Source organism: Pundamilia nyererei, unplaced genomic scaffold (genome assembly GCF_000239375.1).
Source record: "Pundamilia nyererei isolate P.nyererei 1_Seehausen unplaced genomic scaffold, PunNye1.0 scaffold00007, whole genome shotgun sequence".
NCBI lineage: Eukaryota > Metazoa > Chordata > Actinopteri > Cichliformes > Cichlidae > Pundamilia > Pundamilia nyererei.
In genome coordinates this window covers 6,729,281-6,748,992 of record NW_005187408.1, presented here as the reverse complement: position 1 = coordinate 6,748,992, position 19,712 = coordinate 6,729,281, and the positions used below count along the sequence as shown (strand labels likewise).

The 19,712-nt window shown below is 40.7% G+C and overlaps 1 protein-coding gene across 1 annotated transcript in view; it reads right to left on the bottom strand.

Annotated features, from left to right (window-relative positions):
- Window positions 1-19,712, bottom strand: part of LOC102210371 (sodium/hydrogen exchanger 9-like) — a 60,507-nt gene that overhangs the window by 15,010 nt on the left and 25,785 nt on the right. The window contains exons 9-12 of the mRNA XM_005722729.1: window positions 19,571-19,659; window positions 18,225-18,338; window positions 15,244-15,355; window positions 14,225-14,378 (exon numbers count right to left, since the gene is read on the bottom strand). Coding sequence (XP_005722786.1) covers window positions 14,225-14,378; window positions 15,244-15,355; window positions 18,225-18,338; window positions 19,571-19,659 — 469 coding nt within the window. The remainder of the gene's footprint in view (window positions 1-14,224; window positions 14,379-15,243; window positions 15,356-18,224; window positions 18,339-19,570; window positions 19,660-19,712) is intronic.

The following is a 19,712-nucleotide window of genomic DNA, read 5'->3' as shown; positions in this document are numbered from 1 at the left end:
GACAATAAAAAAAAAGCAGCAGTTCAAGTAAAGCAAAGATTAAATTAAAGACGTGCCCCCCTCTCACTGTGCGAGCATTACGTGTAAGTAAACACAATGACACACATGATTATGACTTCATAAGACGTGTAAATATATTCGCCTGATCCTTACATGGCATTTACACTTTGCTAGCAATGTGAATTTAAAAAACCTTGCGGGCTGCAGGAGCTGCCGAAGAATAACACTGAAGTTATCGATATGCGATGACTAACCACAATCACACGTTATCCGAAACAAAATCCTGAACTTGAACTGCAGATGTCATGAGAAAGTCGAGCCAAGAGCTCTCTCACACCCACAAAACTCTAGCACCCCACCGTGAGCTCTGCAGTGCGATCAGCTTCACAACTATGCACAAAATGAAACCTTCAAGTGCCTGAACAGTCAAGCGCGACTGTTTAAGACATTAAATAATGTGCAAGATACTGCAATCTTGGATGTGGACAATAGAACATAATGTCTTTCCAAGCTTTAAGACAGATAAGTTCACGCGGTCATGGCCGAGCCCTGTATCGCTCAGTGTTATGACTCTGCTGTGGATAAGGACATAAAACTGGAACACAAATTTCCCTTCCTGATACTGCAGTCTAGCAAAACAAAGCGTCATAAATGACCAAGTCCTCGACTGTAATATGTAGGTCGATCTACAAAGACCCAGAATGTGCTTTCACCTAAATTTCAAATCACTTGAGCTGGTGTAAAAATAAAACTGGCAGGGTAGTGTAGAGGGACGGGTGTGCCTGAGATGCACGTGTACTGAAGATATTAGCGGGATGCGCAAAGCATTTACATAAGTGCACGGTTGGTTCGTTGTCCTCCTCTTATCTCATCTAACCAGGCAAAACTTTTTATATGCTCTGCCATTTTGCTCACTGATGAATGATCACCCACTCAGCAGATGTCCAAATATTATGTTATCTTTTCTGTTGTTTGAACTGAGCTATGAGATATCGATGGCCAGAAATAACTCTGGATATGTAATACCAACTTGGACGTTTTGGCTAGTCAGAACCTTGAGCAAATTACTCACAGATTTAGCACAGTCATTGCAATGGAATTTTCCCATTTTTAAAATACATTTGTTATAACTTGGGCTGTATTTTTTATGCATTTAATTTGCATTTCATGTAGACAAAAGACTTTAATCAACTAAAAATTTAAATAATCTGCCTGAGAAGTGATAGCTAAACCCATTTGCCTTCAAAAATGCCTTAATTCAGAGATTAGATAGATTCGACATGACGCTGGAAGCATTCCCCAGAGATTTTGGTTCACATTGACATGTTAGCATCAGTCAGTTGCTGTATGATATGAATCTCCCATTGCACCAAATCCCAAAAGGTGCTCCACTGGATTGAGATCTGGTGACTGTGGAGGCAACTTGAGGGCAGTGAACTCATTGTCCTTTGAGTTTGAGATTGTCTGAGTTTTGTGACATAGTTTGCGTGCCACAGAAAATGGGTACACTGTGGCCATAATGCAATAGTGGTGAGCAACAATACTCATACTCAACTGGTACTAAGGGATGCAAGAGATAATCCCTCATTATACCACCAGCAATTTAGTTCAATTCAATTTTCGCCTCAAGGCGCTTTATATTGTGTGGTAAAGACCCTACAGCCTGGACTGCTGATACAAGGCATGCACTCCACCATCTGAATGTTGCAGCAGTAACCAACACTCATCAGACCGGGCCATGTCTTTCCAATCTGTTGTCCAATTTTGTGTGAATTGTAGCCTCAGTTTCCTGTTCTTCGCTGACAGGAATGGCACCCGGCCATTCTCTTCTGACCTCTGGTATTAATCCAAGTCAACTACTGCTCACTGGCTATTTTCTCTTTTTCAGACACTAGAGATGGTTGTGTGTGAAAATACGAGTAGATCAGCAGCTTCTGAAATACTCAAACCAGCCCATCTGGCTCTAATAACCAAATTCAAAGTCACTTAGATCGATTTTCTTCCCCATTTTGATGCTTGGTTTGAACTTTTATGTTTATATTCAGTCTGACGAATTAAAGAATCAATCAAAACGTCTCTTTACGGTCATACATGTGAATGTGTGCTGTGCAATAACAGAAAATACAGACATTCTGAAAATATTACTTCATCACATTTTTGCACAGATGAGATTAGGAGATTAATAGCAGTCTAGTCTTCCAACAACAACACAATAACGCCACAGCAATCAGCTGCACATATTTCTCTAAGGACTGGTAATAGGGGAAAACATCTACCACCCTAAGTAACATTACCACCTACCAGCAACTCTAAACCTCACCAATTACAACCGCAATTCCAAAAAAGTTGGCATCATGTGTAAAATGTTAACACAAACAAAATGCAATCATTTACAAGTCTCACAAACACTCATTTTATTCACAATAGAATGTATAAAAACGTATCAAATGTTTAAATTGAGAAATTTTACTACTGTTTGTTAAACATTAGCTCATTTTGAATTTGACAGCAACGCGTCTTGAAAAAGTTGGGACTAGGGCAACAAAAGGCTGGAAAAGTAAGTGGTGCTAAAAAAAAAGAAAGAGCTGGAGGTACATTTTGCAATTCATTAGGTTAAATAGCAGCAGGTCAGTAACATGACTGCGTATAAAAAGAGCTTCTTAGAGAAGCAGAGTTTCTCAGAAATAAAGATGGGCAGAGGATCACAAATCTGCAACAACAACCAAAAGTCCAAAAACAATGGTCGAGTATCTCATCATCTTGCATTAGTTTCTATCTAGAAAGACACCACTGATACTGAAAGGTATACACAGGTTTCAGAACAACACATGCTCCCATCTAGATGATGTCATTTTCAGGGAAGACCTTGGATTGAATGACATATCAGACAAAAACGGGACAACAGTCATCTCCAAAAGGTCCAGCTGCAGGTCTCCTCAGATGTTTATGGGCTGAAGGGAAGAAGAAGAAGAGTGGATGCTACACAGTGGCCATGTCCCAACTTTTTGAGAAGTATTACTGCCATCAAATTCAAAATGACCTTCAATTTGTCCCCTCATTTGATATTTTTCTGTATTCTATCGTGAATAAGTGAAAGAAAATGGATCGATGGAAATTTCTCTCATTTTATTTGAGTTTGTGAAAAACTAATTTAAGTGGCTACTGGCTGTAATTGTCATGAATTGTGAGGTCGAGGACTCAAATGCATACTTTATTTTAGGCAGAGAAATGCCCAAAGTCCATATGTACGCACAGGTGAATCGAATCTAGATAACAAGACAAAGGGTTACAAAGTAACTAACCAATACACAGACTACACACACATATATGTAGCAACCTAACATTAGTAGTGTGGAATGAGATATAAACCCTAATCATGATTAACAAAATAAAAACAGTAATAATACCACTAATAATAAAATATTGTAAATCCTAAACTAGGGGATACAAACTAAGTACTCAAAATCCTGAGTATAAAACTCAGGATCAGTAGTATTACATGTGATCAGTTACAAAGGTGCTTTCTGCTCAAACTACTTTGTTAGATAAATCCATTATAGCTTATGTTTCAGCTGTTTTGAGTGTAAAAGAAAGTGTAGGCACCATCAGATAAATGAAATGTTGGAAAAATAAAAATTTTTCAATATAACGTAGTAGGAAATTTATATTTATATGTATTTTTGACTATTTATTTTCTCATCTTAGAACAAGTTAACCATAGCACAATGCCATCTTCTATCTAGATCCTGCTGTGCATCATATTATATACAAAGCAATGTAAAAAACAACAAAGAATATTATTACTGAATGTCAGTATTTCCTCACTGTGTGAAACAGTGTCACTTCAGCTGGAAGGAGCGTTTTTAGCTTTGTAGCCAGCTGAGTTGCTGGAGGTATCCAAAGATGGCTGGGAGTGGAGAAGCCTGTGCGAGCCAAAGATATTATTATTGTACAGAATTAATTTCCCCTCTTGCTGTCCACCTGCATGTCTCAGCATGTCATAAGGAAACTAAATTTAGTCTCGTGGACTTTGCGGGACAGTAACTGTCCAAAAGGATGCAACGTAACATCCCAATACTGCACAAATCCAACATGAATTCTTTTTTAACAATGTTTATTTTAGTCTTAGAGGGTCTACATGCATAGTGATAATATTATCAATGCTAAAGAAAGTTAAAGGTGAATTTGGCAAGAACTACTAGTGGCTGTGAGTTTTTGTGAAGTAAGTAAAGAAGTAAAAAGTAAAGATGCTCAGATATTGAGCTGGGTTCATGCTGAAGGCTGAACTGCTTTATGACATCAACTTGAATAATGACTGTTAATAACTTACAAAGTGATTGAAAATATATTATTCGCCTCTTGCATTACTGCTGACAAGTCACCGCGTTGGCATCAGGGAAATCAAACCAGATTTAATCACAAATTTATTAATCTTTCAATAAGTCTGTTACTAGTCTAGTGGCATTTGCCGGCAACTGCTACATCATTCATACCTTTGGGGCAGAACAACCCCTTTAGCATGTCTTGATTTCTCCTTCTTTCCTGTTCTCACTCCTGCCAAACTACCCTCAAGGATATGAGATCAAGTGCCTTCTTTTGAGCCACGGCAGGCTCTAAGGGGATGTCTTAATCTTTGGTTGTCGTATTTGGATGCTGCCATCTCTTTCTTGTTGAGGATCAAGGGTGATGTCTGCCGACACCACCTAAATACATCAGGAGAATCTCAGAGAAAGAAATCACTGGTAACAAGACTAACTTGACAAAGCAATTCCAATAACTTCATCCTGTTTTGTATTTTATATGTTGCCCAGGGAAATGGGCTTGTTTCTTTCCACTGCAGAGGCGACTGTAGGAATGGTTGAATGGTTAACAGCACTCTGCTTTTAGATTATTCAGTATAGAGTACTTTGCTCCATGATGCCGGCTGTACAATGTAAAATTTGTCTCCTACGACTGCAGCCAGCTGGTCTGAACATTAGTCAAATGTACCTGATAAATCGCACGTCTCAAAAACTGGTATACTGTCATGTCTGGAGATGCACAGATGAATGTGTTGCAGCCACACAAGTGGCCTGCGATAGCTGATTCTGGGTTTTGACAGGGATATTATCAACAGGCTATCTTCCACCTGCTCACTCATCTGCTGCCTCATCATCCTCTACCTTCCTCAAAATGCTGCTGCTGCTGCTGCTGCGGGGGAGATTGTTCTCTATATGTAGGTGCTGATGAAATTTTGAGGGCGAGTGGTGAATTATTTAAGAGGGAGGATTATGAAAGCAGTTTCTTGGCGCGTTGCTGGCGGGTATGAATCGATATGAGTCCTCCCCAGCCCCAACCCTTCCTTTCTTTTTCTTTTTTTTTTTTTGCCTTTGCTCCCCCTGAAACCACGGACCCTCTGAACAGAAGTCCAGACACATGGCCAGGGGGCCGTGGCAGCCTGGACAGCCAGATGTACTGTGCCCCATGAAATACAGTAGATGAGAAAGCAAGCAGAAACAAGACGGGATTGTTTATCTCTGTGTGTGTGTTTGAGCGTGCAAGAGATACAGAAGGGTCTAATTCAGACTGACCACATCCACGGGAACAGATGGCGCACTCAATGGCTGCCAAGACTGTTCTCCTTTTCCTCTGGTTCTGCCTTGGGGCAGGGGTCTAACAGTCAGGAGGCCGTACACTCAGATGCTGGGCACACATACACACAAACCCACATTTCTGTGGTGAAGTGTCACCCATAGCTATGTGCTGGTTGGTTCGCACAGATGCCTTCAATGAAGATTTGATTGTATGGGCTTGATTTGTGCAGTGCCAATGCTCGGAGGCTTTCGAGGCCGAATAAACGACCATGTTCCCAGCACTCATTCTCCCGTTTCACTTGATTGTCTCTCAGTGAGTTAGTCTGCATCCATTTCGCTCTCTGTCTCTAGCCACCACCCCACACAGACACTCAGCTCCCTTCTATCTGCTGAAACAATACATTTTTCCTTCTTTCCTCATCTGTGTATTGGGAGTCCACATTTGACCAGCACTTTTGTCCTCTCTCTGGGTGATGATTTCCTGACTCTAGAAATAACAGTTGGGACTAAGAGTGCAGATTTCGGATCAAATGGTTAGGTTTTAGCCTTGTGGCTAGCCTTTGATATATATATATCAAATCAAATGTTTTCTTTGCTACCCATAAGTCGGCATTTTGAATTAGGTATCTCAAATTTTACCACTTCCTGACTCAAACTTAAAATAGCTCATAATTGAGGAAGTAACTTGATATTTTTAGTTATTTTGTAATAAAATCTAGGCAAAAAAGTGCTGTGTAGGGAAATGAGCTTCTCTAAATGTTTGCATGCTGACATAAACATTCAACTCGAAGCATCACTTTGGAAAGTTACAGCCTCAAAGAGATGTCCCAGACAGTATATGAAGATGTAGATTTTTAATGTGTCTCACCTTCTTGACTTCAGTGCTGCATTCCAAGTCTTGCCAATTAAGCTGTGAGTAAAATGTTTTAATAATTCATAAAAAACGAAGGCCCAAACTGTGAAAATAAGAACTAGGTTGTAAAGAAAATGATTTTCTTTTATGCAGTACAAAAATGAACTTGACTCAATTGATTCTTTCAATCTTTTCTGGCTGTCTCTCTCTCATTTTCTTTCTCCATCTTTCCCTCCAATGTGCCTGCCGTTAATTCTTCAAGAGGCAGACGGCTGAAATTATAGAGGGCTAAAAATAATGGCTCTATAAATAAAAGGTACCCATTGCGAGTGATTGAGAGGTGAGGTCGCGAGGCAGCTGGGGATGCTGGGAAAGCTGAATTCATTAGCCTTCTCCGCTTCCAAAAGGAAGCTCCCACAACTCTCACACAAAAACAAACTGCACAGCCTCCTTGAAAACAGCACGCACAGTGATGCAGCCCTGGGATCCGGAGTGCTTCGAACTCTCTTCCTCTCTCTACCTCTGCAGCTCTCTGCAGTGCTGCAAATTTTGGCCCCGTCGATACCATCCATCAGTCCTCATTACCGCTTTCATTCTGAGCAGTCCATGCAGTCTGCATTCTTATAGCACTGTTCATCCACCAGCAGAGTGGAAAAATGTGCGCACACGTGCATTTGCATCTGTGAATACGTGAGAGGGCGTGCAGCAGAAGCACCCCACGTCTATTTTACTATTCAAACTCATGTGTGGATCCTCTTTGAGCCCACAGACACCTACCAATGTTACACACAAAACATACTGATCCAGTCCCAATATATTCTTCCCCACCTGTTTCCCTCTTTCTTTAAAAAGACCAAAAAAAATGTTCATCCACAAACCCTGTGTTTATTCCATTTGCATATTTTGCATCCTCATGCAAAATGTCCCTATTTCTGTATTTATAGCATCATTGTTCCCTGAAACACTCACATGAATAGACACACATGTGGCTGCTTCTCTTGCCCTGATGTTCCTTTTAATGGTCCTCCTCCTCCCTCTGTATTGACGTCATATCCATTAGGTCGTGCCTCTGGGCCTTTTTAGTGAAAGCTGAAGCACAGGGCTCCAGTGTATGAGTCCTCCGTCCAGAGTCAATCTCCACCTGATAAACTTGCTGTATTGGCCAATCTGACAGATGCGGTTACCACGGCAATCTGTTTAGTCTTTGCACACTGCTACGACTATCAATCCACTATGAGAGTAACCTATTGAACTGTGTAGGAAAACCAGCACACCAAGAGCAGGTTGGATGCTCCCCTCAAGCTATCACCTTTTTTTGTCTGCATCCACACACACACACACACACACACACACACACTCACACACACACACACACACACTCACACACACACACACACACACACACACACACTATCTAGGTAAGGTAAGGTAGGACTATCTGTATCTGGTGCCCGAGAGTAACCCTGGCGGGCTAATGTGAAGAGATAACATTTCATGTCTGATCAGCATCAGAATCAGAATTTACCTTCATCTCCCAGCTTCCATCTGTCTCACGATGCTCCTCTTCAATAACATCCTTACCTAGGTCCCTACCTGTTCCAGGAACTAACCTTTTTTAAGACCTCGAATATGGCACTGAAGTCTCATCAACGCTGTAACCTTACAAGCTGAACTCCGTGACTGTTTTCCTCCTTCATAAATACAGAATGAGTTTGAAATACAACTTCAGCCTAAGCATAGCAGCGATTGCCAGGCTTCACTGGTATCAGTGTTGTGTTGCTTTGCCTAGACAAAACTGGCTAATGCCTGCTTGAGGTCATGAATATTTGGAGCTGAGAGCTCCTGCTGGAAAAAGACCAAGGGTGTATTTTGTTGGCAGATCCTCTTCCCTGAAGAGAGTCATCTGAAATGTTAAGTTAAAACCCGGCTCTTGGACACTTCAGAAGCTTAATCAGTGGTTGGTGCGGCTGGCTGAACTCACAAGTCCCCACTGTGTGAGAGCAATGAGACTAATACAATGAAAAATAAGATTTAACTTTAAGTACAGCAAAGGATGGGGAGAACAGGGGAATAAGAGACGTAAGGATAACAAAAACAATAAGAAGAATAAGAAGTAAGCTGCCTTTTATATTGAAAAACAACAGTGACAAAGTGTTCAGGGCTCAGTATTGTAGCTTCAATCCATCACTGGATCATCGGCCTTCATTAATAATGAATGTGTTTTGTTGGCATACAAAGTGGAGTGCAAAAAATGGACAGATGCATGTTATGTGACAAAACAGACTGACAGGGAGACAGCTACCTAACCCCCTCAATCTATTCATTAAAAGGACTAAAGAAAGACGAGCATTCTTACAAGTTCTGACGTTCACAAGGCTATTGTACAGCTAAGATTGAAATCTCAATACTGAATATATATTGCATTTTTTAAGGGAAGAAATTATAGTATTTGTTCCCTGTCTAAATTTCAAAGTCATTCCTTGTTGTAGATTTGTTTTCTAATATACACTTTTCTTGTGTTTTTCCATCTTCCTTTGTTGCAAAGCAATCACTTTGACTGAACAGAATAAAGAATCTACCAATGATGGATTTAAGCTTCTGTCTCTCTGTCCCCGTTGTCTTCTTTCATTAACAGAAGGGGCAAACCTATGCAGGAGCCATTCATCTTTGGAGTTCTTTGAAGTATCTTCCCTCCGATCAGGTTGACATCTCTTTATTATGGGCAGTGTGTATTTGCCTGTGTACATGAGGATATGTGGCTGACTTTCCTCTCTCCTTCAGCCTACTATGAAGAGGGAGGATCTACACGTGTTAAGTCTTGTTCTAATACCTGGATAAGACTTGAAAAGGGCAAAAACTGCAAATGTACATTATAATTTGATGAAAGCTGCTGTTAAAGCTCCCAATATTGACACTTGAGAGGCAGATGGATGTCAAAGGCACAGAAGGAGAAGGCGAGAGGGAGTGAGAAAGAGATAAGAGGTCAGTGGGGCATGAAGGAGAGTAAGTGACATCAGTTTTCCACCCGTCCATCTGTCCTCTCAAAACAAGCAGGCCAGTCATTAGCCAGACTCCAGCTGTTATGCCTTAGCCTCCAAATTTTGAATACTGCGTATTTGAATGCACACACACACACACACACACACACACACACACACACACACACACACATGCAGAAGAGAGCAAAGCCTGCCCTCAATAGGCACCATGACGTATTTTGAAATGGCATATAATTATGTCAACTATTTATAGCTGTTATAATTATCGGTGCCATGCATCAGATGAATATAGCAAAAATAAAAATGATTTGAAAGTAACTTGTTCTGAAGTCCACTGCAATCTGCCCCAATGTTTAAACACTGGCTTTGCAATAACAATAAAATTCCTCCTGCTGTCAGACTTTACTGCACTGCATCAAGGTTGAGCTTTCATCTTTGGTTGGTTAGCTCCTCCTGCACTTGATTGCACTTCAGTGAAAACAGAACCCCCTTTTTTGTTCCTTTTTAATGTTATTTTTGGAGTCTTTATTTTGGGAGTTGGTCTTCCAAAATTTGTGTTGCACCCCCTGCTGAGTACAACAACATCTCTGGAGGTTGCCGTTGAGCTTACGAAAGAAGCGCAACAATGCAGAGGAGGAGATCCAGAGAATATAACGATTACACGGCTTTGCAGTTGCGTCTCAATATATCAATAATTACAAGGGACTGTACGATCAAGAAAAATAGCATTTTCATTACCACGTGCAGTAAGGTGTAAATAATCAGTTTATTTTGTGGCATCATGATGAAACTCATGCTGCTGTGAGTGTGGGCAATAATTTACCCTGAAATTGAGACTGAAATGGAGGAACTGTAGAGGGAGAGGAGGACTGGGAGACAGTCTAGCTTTAAAAGCACATTTCATCAAGTGAAGTGTGATGTCTGGACAGTGAGCTGAAAACTGAGGGAGTCTTTTATTACGCAGTGCTCATATGGTCCATGGTTTTAACAGTCTATCTAAGCATGCAGCACATGAATTTCACATTGCAGTCTAAAAGACTCTTCACCCCCTCTAAGCTCAGCTCACTCGTGTGTAGCATGCATCAATGGCTTTGTATTCGTGTACTTGTTTGTGTGTCTGTGTAGCACAACGTGAGCCTCTATAGATAGACGAATAGAGGGGAAAAAAACAGTGCAATCAAATACATTTTCCCCCATTTGTGCCTGGCTATAAAAGCTACTTTCTTTGTCCTTCTTGAATTCTTGTGTCCACTTTGTGGTTAGAAAACTCCCAGTATCTTTTATAATGAGAGATAAAATTCTGATGTCAGTTTGTAAACAACCTTCACTGACAGATAATCTGGTCATTTCCTGTCTTAGGCAGTCATGTAAAAAAACGAAAGTTTCCTATGAAGTCCAGTGAAACAACAAAGAACACCCCATGCCCTCATTATCTTGTTAAACCACCTTGAGCAGCAGTAACTGGAAGAAATCATTTTCCGTCTCTCACATGGTTGTGGAAGAATTTAGGCCAACTCTTCTTTACACCATTGTTTCAGTTCATCGAGGTTTGAAGGCACTCCTTTACGCACAGCTCTCTTAAGGTCCTGCCAGAGCTTTTCAATCAGGTTCAAGTCCAGACTTGAACAGGGCAAAGGCAAAAACATGATTATTTTATTTGCCAGCCATTCTGTTGCAGACTCTTGGCTGTGTTTGGGAGCATTGTGCTGTTGCACAACTCAATCTGGACCAAGCTTTAGGTGATGGGCAGATGGTCTCACATTTGACTCTAGAATACTTTAGTATACAGAGTTTATAATAAACTCAATGAGTGCAAGCTGCCCAAGTCCTTTTGCTGCAAAACAAATCCAAATGGCAACTGTCAAGTACCCCACCGTGCTTGACAGTTGGTATGAGGTGTTCACGCTGATATGCTGTGCTTGGTTTTTACTAAACATGGTACTGCACATTATGGCCAAACATCTCTGCTTTGATGTCGTCCGTCCAAAGGACATTGCTTCCAGATGTCTTGAAGTTTGTTCAGATGCAACTTTGCAAAGCTAAGCTGTGCTCCCATGTTGTTTTTAGATAGAAGAGGCTTTCTCCAGGTAACTATCCAAATAAGCCATATTTGTTCAGTCTTTTTTAAACTATACTTTCTGTCATGCACTTTAACATTTAAGGTCTGTAGACTCAAAGACGTACAGTATCTCTTGTGTTGTTGTTTTTTTTTTTCTGTAACGTCCACACCTGGGAAAATTATGTAATTTTGTTAGCACATACCTGATCGCTCCATACAAGCAAAACTGCCAAAACTTCTGTTTTATCGAGCTGCTCACACTTGCTGATTATCAGTTAATCAAGTGCATCTGATTAACAGCACCTGGCTGCTGGTTACCCATTTAATTCCCATGGAGGCAGTAAGGGTGTGCTTAAGTTTTTCACAAATCTACGCATGTAAGAGCACTCTGATATGCTTTTATGCACCCACATATCTTTTCAGTAGCAAATTACCTATAATAGAAGAGAATACGACATAAAGAAGTCTCGCTTTAGCATTTATAAATAGCACTTTACATACAGATTTTTGTACCTTTGCTTTCTGACCAAGAGGCAGTGCAGACTCCCAAATATTTCTCCTTAGTTTTACAAGTTATAACTTCTTGTGTTTTTCAAGTTCTTTCTAACTCTGCACACCCTCTTGCACTGTATATACAGAAATAATTTTACACAGAGTACAACTTTCAAAGACTCCTCCACAAAACCACTTTATATTTCAAAGATGGAATAGGAGGTAAATTTGCTCCAGGTGAAGAAATGTAATGCATTATTCACCAAAATGAAGTCTTTCAAAATTGCTTCTTGTCCCTTTACTTCATGCAAACGGTTGAGGGAAGGGAGATGAAGAGGGAAGCAGTCGTGGGAGTTTGGGATGGGAAGTGAGGAAAAGAGTTATTCTCTGAAACATGACAGCCCTGGAGGCACGACGCACTGTACTGTGATGCGTTGACGGAATGACTACTCATAAAGACAGTCATGTCATGTGGATAAACAGCGGGCAGATGCATTATTCAGGACAAATATCCACAGGTGCACATGTAGAGTATGTACACAGACACAAAAGCAAGAAGAAGGGAGGGAGTGGGAGGTATAACAGCAATACAACTCAACAGCTCTCTCTAAATGTAAGGGTCTAACATAATGGATGTAAAGATTTACAGTACATGCCAGTACAAATCAAATTAAAGAAATATACATGATTTAACCAGCTAGAGATGGTTGTGGGTGGAAATGAGAGTAGATCAGCAGTTTCTGAAACATTGCGATGCTCCATGATGAATTCAGTAGGTTGTCTTGACCATATCTACATGTGTAAATGAGTTGCTGCCACGTTATTGGCCAATTAGATATTTGTATTATCAGTTAACTGAGCAAGTGTACCTAATAGAGTGTCTGATTTTTGTATATGTTTTGTTTTTTTTACTTTAGCTGTACAAAAAGCTTTACAAAATGTTTCTCGTCCCACAAATGTTGGCAAATCTGCTCTCCATGGCACTGGCCGTCCTTTGGTTGCAACTCAGTGTCTCGCTCAAGGACACTTCAGTATGCGGAGTGGCTGAGGACTGAACTGCTTGATTAGTGGACAGCCAAATGCCTTAAAACGTTCACAAAGCAGTTCAGCTTGTACCACACAAAAGAGGAGGGTTTGTGGATACAAATCCAGCACCCGGGGAGATCTCACACAGATACTGGCTCTTTCTCTGGTTCATAAACTGTAGAATTACAATTAAATGAAGCTTATTTGACTATAAAAGCTCAAATGAACAACTAGATTCAATTACAAAAGCCAATCTGCAATTCATTAGCAGCAGGTTAGCTCCAGGTTTTGCTTCTCATCACAAATTGTGCTGCTGTGTGTTTCAATTTCCCATCAAAGAAGCTTTTGGACCTACTGTACAGCTGGACTGACCAATCCTACAAGCCAGATCTCATCCTAAGATCCTCAGGCACACATTTAGCTCTTCTTTACTTACTGTATATTCTTTTACTGTTTTGTTTTTTGTTGTTTTTTTGCCCTTGATCAACATTTGTTTATGGTTTATCTTTTCCACTTAACAAAATTTGTCCATATTCATCATTTTATTAATTTTTATTGAAGTGTCATTTATCCTTGAAAATCAGGCCGTGTTCAACATTATGTACTTCCTATTATTATACCGAACACTTTGCTTTTAGTTGATTTGTAAGGATATCTTTCTTAGAGTTGCATCAAGCTGAAACCATGTACACCGCACAGACTTCTTTCACAGACTGTGGGAGTCAATTATACCACTGTGATCTGGGCCATAGATTACCCTTTAACAATATAAGTATCTAATTACCGCCTTGCATCCTTTACGCCTCTTCTGCGCTCTTTAATCATTATCACCCACTGGGCTTGATCGCAGTATACAGACTTTAAATCTTTCGATATGCGCGCCCATATATATATATATATATATGAGCACATATTTTACTATTATCTGTGTGGAGCACCTGTGCACTCCAGCTGTGCCAGTCACTAATGGAGGGCACGTTTGCACAAAGGCTGTGTGTGGATGGTGAGGAAGAAGAGGAGGGGGCTTCAGAATTCAAATGTGCTCCTTTTACAAAGAGCTGTTGTATTTTGAGAGAGAATACATGTGAGAGTCTAATTAAGTAAATTTGTGGGCACTGGCAGAACAAGTGAAGAAGACACAGATGGGCAGATGGAGAGACAGGACGACAGGTCTTTCGCGCATCCCACTATCTGTATCACTCGACAAGGTGTTTGAACCAACCTGATGTCCAGACGCCGCAGCATGGGATCAGCAGCCGTACCAAGTACCCAGATGGTGAAGACAATCATCAGCAGGGTGGTGGTGAAGATGGTGTGACTCACTTCTTTAGCTGTGACTTTTACAGCCAGTCTAAAAGCCACAGCCCCCCTCAAACCTGAGGCAAGAGAAGACATTTCTGAGCAAACAGCTGGATTAATGCCTTCCATTAAACCACCAAATAACCATCTACCAACCAATTACACAGAAACTGAGCCAGTTAATAACTCTGTCAATGGGTAACACATAACACCCTGACAGTCACTATCATTGACCACTTGCTGACCAGCAAATAGCCCTGAAACAAACTCCAAGATTGCTGTACAGTGGTGACATAATGCTTAAAGCCAAAACAATTCCCAGAGCAAATCCTTTTCTGCCACGAGAAAAAAAAAAAGAGATGAGGGAGGTGATAGCGGCGACGGTGGGGGAGTTTTGAAAAATAGCAAAACAAGAGCTTTTTATAAAGAAACCTTACGTAAGACGTAAAGTGGGTCAGACAAGCAGAGAAACATGCTGCTGTGGCGCTACCCCACATCAAAGGTTCCCTTCCCCTGCATCATCAAATCATTCAGGGTGCCAACCGCTAGTCTCAGATACCTCAGATAAGTAAGACTAAGACTTCTATATATGCTTCCACTCACAGGTAACAAATAGATAAAAAGCTTCTTTAAAAAACATAAATCTCAAATTCAGACAGTATTGATTAATGCAAAAATTCTTCCTCCAACAAGGTGAATTATTCTAAACCCCGAGGTAGGTGCTGGTCTTTGTGTTCGCCTTAACTGACTTAATGCGCACACCAGCTCGCACTTGTTCCACAGAGGACACATTTTCTCAGCATCTCTACTCATGCCATTAGCTGCAGGCGAAGAGGAGAGTGGAATAATTAGAGCTTTCATGGGATAAATCAGGGTGAAAGTTTTCTTCTTCTCCCCCCCCTTCTCTCGTAGCAAAAACAACAACTAGAATGAAAAGTGTACCTGCAAACATCATGAAGTGCTGGAACTTGCAAGGTATCTTGTTTGTGCGACCCAGGTTCAGCAGGAAAGATAAGGGGTAGATGTTGAATGCTCTTGAAATAAAGACGGACAGCTGTATGCATTGAATGCAGATTAAGGAGAACATTTATGAGACTTGCAGGTTTCACGGAAAGTTGATCATTCGGTCTTATACTGTCGAAAATCTGCCGGCGAATAAAAAAGTGCCGTAAATCACACTGGTTAACTGGATATCATTGATAAGTAATCACATTTTTTGCTCAATTTTCTGCATCCAGAAATAAATAAATGCAACACTGTGAGGTCAGGCTATAGACGTCCACCTGTGAATAACACTAAATATTACGCACGTGCGCAAACACGCGAAGAAAAAAAATCTCTGGATATTTTCCGTTTGGGATGAAAACACGGCAACGTGGCACCATGCCGAGGCATGAAGCCAATCAGGCTGCGCCAGCTGTCTCTGCCCTCCACACACACTTTGATGTCTCACGTAGGATGAGACTGAATGCTAAGTGTCCTGGGCAGAAGTTATCAAGATGATATCTGTACAATTACCAGGGAGATAGCTGCCATCCAGGATACACGTCACGTCATCGGTCATGCTTTTAGAAGAAGTTAGAAATACAGCCTCAGATCCTCTCATAGGTTTTTTTCCCCTTTTTGATAGTCTGACGTAAGTTAAGGGTAAGCTGAGTGAACCAAAGTGAAGAGGGTTTGGAAAGCTCTTTGCTCTTAAAAAAGAAAAAAAAAAGATCCTCTTTGAAATTTGTTGCATAAAAACTAATCTGTGCAGACAGGTAACCCTTCTTTGGTATCAGAAAGAGAAGGGATTTGAGTTTATCCTTAGTAAGTCTAAATATAACGGTATAAATAAAGGGACCAATATTTTAGGCAGGACGCCTCGGCCTGACAGGGCTATTACTAAAACAGTACTCCCTCGCACCCTGCAGTCAATATTACATCTCACGCACCCTATGGATTTTCAAAAGCAATATCCTGCTCCCAAAAGCAGTCATTTTTCTTTATCAAAGGCCTCTGAGCTATTCGAATGGAGGTAATTAAGCACTTTCATCTCAGCCTCATTTCCAATAAAGCCTATCTCTATTGTCACTGGCAAAGGCTGCAAGCTACAGCGATTAAAATCTACAGCATAACCAAAGAGCGATTAACAGGGTGGAATCACTGGGGTTATTTCTTTTTCATAGACACTTTTAGAGCCGTAAAACTGGAAACCGACCTCCACTTATTCATGTTTGTCCATCCGGTTGATCTTCCTGTATATGTAGATAGCTAGCCGGAGCTTTTTAAAACTCCTATTAAATTCCTGTGCACTCGTTCCCCACATTTCCTGACTTCCATCTAATGAAGGCGGATTGCCAAAAACACATTTTAAAGAAATCAGACCCAATGCTCAAATCATTTGTTTCTTTTCTTTCTTTCTTTTTTTGCTGGACATAAGAGTACTGGAATAAAGAATCTGCTCAGTCAACTATTTCTACGGCCCCTTTGACCCTATGGTAGAAGATGGATTGTAATAATAATTGCTGGCCATCTGGGCACTGGACTGTGAAAGAACAGCTCCTTGGAGTGCAGCCACTAGAGTCGCTCCTCCAGCATACACTATGGTCGTGCCAGCTCTCAGGAAAGGACAATTGTACAGCAAGCAGCCATCAGTCCATCACTGCCCAATCATTTCTCTCAGGAAGCAAAGCTGACGGATACAATAAAGCTTCTGAACACGAGACATCTGTTATGATAGTAAGATTTTTCTATTTATCATTAAAGAGCAGATCGTTTTTTGATAAGATGACTCGAGTTCTATCGCCATTGTACTCTGGTCTACAGAGGCTGCTGCCAGGGGAGAAACATATGCATCTCCTGCCTGTGATGGATTTCTTCCTGTATCATATTTGACACTATATGCAAAATATTAAATCTAGACAGAAGCTATGATCGTTGGATGTCTCCGAGCATATTTTTTTCAAAACCTGGCATTTATTTTTGATATCAACTGTGATTTTTTTCTGCTAAACAGCATAAACATCTAGATGTCAAGACTAGCTGATTAATGTAACAGCTTTTTGGTCTAACTTTAAACACTGTAAAGTGACAGAAAAGCAAGAAAAATGGCAAATTCTCTCATTTTCGTTGCTATAAGATAAACGTGAGGCGGCACGGTGGTGTGATAGTTAGCACTGATGTCTTACACCAAGAAGATTCAAATCAGCCAGGCAGCTTAGGGCTCGTTTGTGTAGAGTTTGCATATTCTCCTTCCCACAGTCCAAACACATTCATGTTAATTGGTGATTCTAAACTGGCTGTAGGTGTGAATGGTTGTCTGTCTCTCTGCATTAGCCCTAAAACTTGTCCGGGGTGGGGCTGCTTGCTCTACGATAGCTGGAATATTTTTGCTGATTAATTTTGTGCTTCGTTATTCACATTCACAATATGATTCATATTTGAAATGCAACCAATCAATATTTTCTCATTTTTGTGCAAAAGACAGAACAGAAAGCGTAAATCTTTACATCGTGTTAATAAAGATGCAGAAAAAGCTAAAACAGCGTCATCTTCAATCCGCTAAATGAAAGAACGGTACGATTATTTTAAACAGCAAAAAGATTTAAACAGTTTAATTACAGCGTTGCTAAAGAAAAACCAAACAAAAACATCAGTAACAATAAGAATCTGTAGAGATCTTGACTGCCGGAAACCAGCTGGATGACATTTGCAGAGCTCTCAAGATCACCGCCCCTCCCTCTCTCCCCCAAGGACTGGGGAAGTAACAGTATTGCAATGAGGTAGCAAGAAATACAACAGGATAACCAGTATGATCTACTAAATGACTTGTCATTAAACTAATAGGAGACAGAACTGAGTCCTATTCCTGAGATGGGAGTGGAATTCAGAAGCTGCACAACAGGGGGTAAAGTCCTCTGTCATACAGCAGAAAAGGATACAAGTGCCCCAGAAATGAAGTGTGGTTCAAATTTATGGCAAGTGAACTTCAACAATATATATCCCATGTAGCCGAAGATGGAAATCTCCCCGAGGAAGTTGAAGACTTCAAAGAGCTGCAAATTATAAAAGGAATTGAGAGGATCATGAGAGAGATGTGTGTATGCTTGCTGTTAGAAACACATAAATCTATTTACAGAGTTTCATTCTGGGTATCTGCCTCCCCTTGAGGACAAATGGGCCAAACAAGCAGGGCACAAGTGAGTGTTTATGGTTAGGCCATATTAAGGTTAAGGTAGGGGTCAGAATCAGCCGAGCACTGAGTACACAATGAGTGCAGTCAACTTGACATCCTCTGAAAAAACAACTTTGTGTGCCGAAAGATGGCTGAAAGTGAAGTAGAGGAATGGATAAATAGCATTAGATCTGTACAAACACGACAAATCCAGTGTTTATGTTATTCCCTTTGAGGCGGCAGCTGCAAACATCTACAGCTCGAGGGCATAATGTGGTTTCCTGTAACAGCAGACATGTTCTTGTCATCATCTTTGGGGATAAAACAGCACATCTTTAGGGACCCAAAAAGTCATATGCTAATGAACTCTGCTTTTTATTAGAAGATTATTACAACTCATCGACTCAGGCTCCAGCTTGTCACGTTCTAAGCCAAGCTGAGGAACTTTGGTGTCATATACTGTTCATGCAATGGCATTAAAGAGATGATACAATTTCATTAACCATATTTTTTATTTCTTATATGATTTAGAGCTCTGGTTAAAAAAAAAGATATCCAGCTGAATAAGTGCACTTTTTGGGGATCATAGAAAGAAAAGTATCGGTCCCACTAGCTATTCAACTACTGCCTGTATACACTCAATCACATTTTACCATAAGCTGCATGTATAAACCCTAAAAAATACAGATAGAGGCATTCTGCCAAGTGAACATGCTCTCCTGCATAGCCAGTCCACTTTATAGGCAGAGGCTTCAACTGTGCTGCCTTTTAGGAGTGTCTGTGATAAACAGTTAGCTGCACTATGTTGCTGATAATGAATAATAAATGCACAAATAAGTATATGTGTGTACTTCTGATTTGTTTTGCTCCTCTATGAAGCTTGCTGGCAAAGTGTGACAGTGTGCTAGCCTCCATCTGTGCTCAGCCTTTTAAGTAGATAGCTGGAGACTGATGTCCCACACGGACGCTCGCTGGACAACTGAGCACTAATGGCAATTAATGAGCGCGAACTGCAAATGCTGGCGACAAGAGTCATTCTACACAAACGAGAAGACATAAAAATGACTGTCAAGCAAAAGGAAAACAAGTTTCAGTTGCACTCCGTTAACCCACCTGCTTGATCCTTGCCCTGCCCTCAGAGGACAAGTTGAGAACTGTGTACCTTGCCTGACTCAAGCCGCAAAACATCACTGCCACAATACCTGAAAGAGAAACAATACTTCTGAAATGAATGAAAATTCAAAAATGATATAGC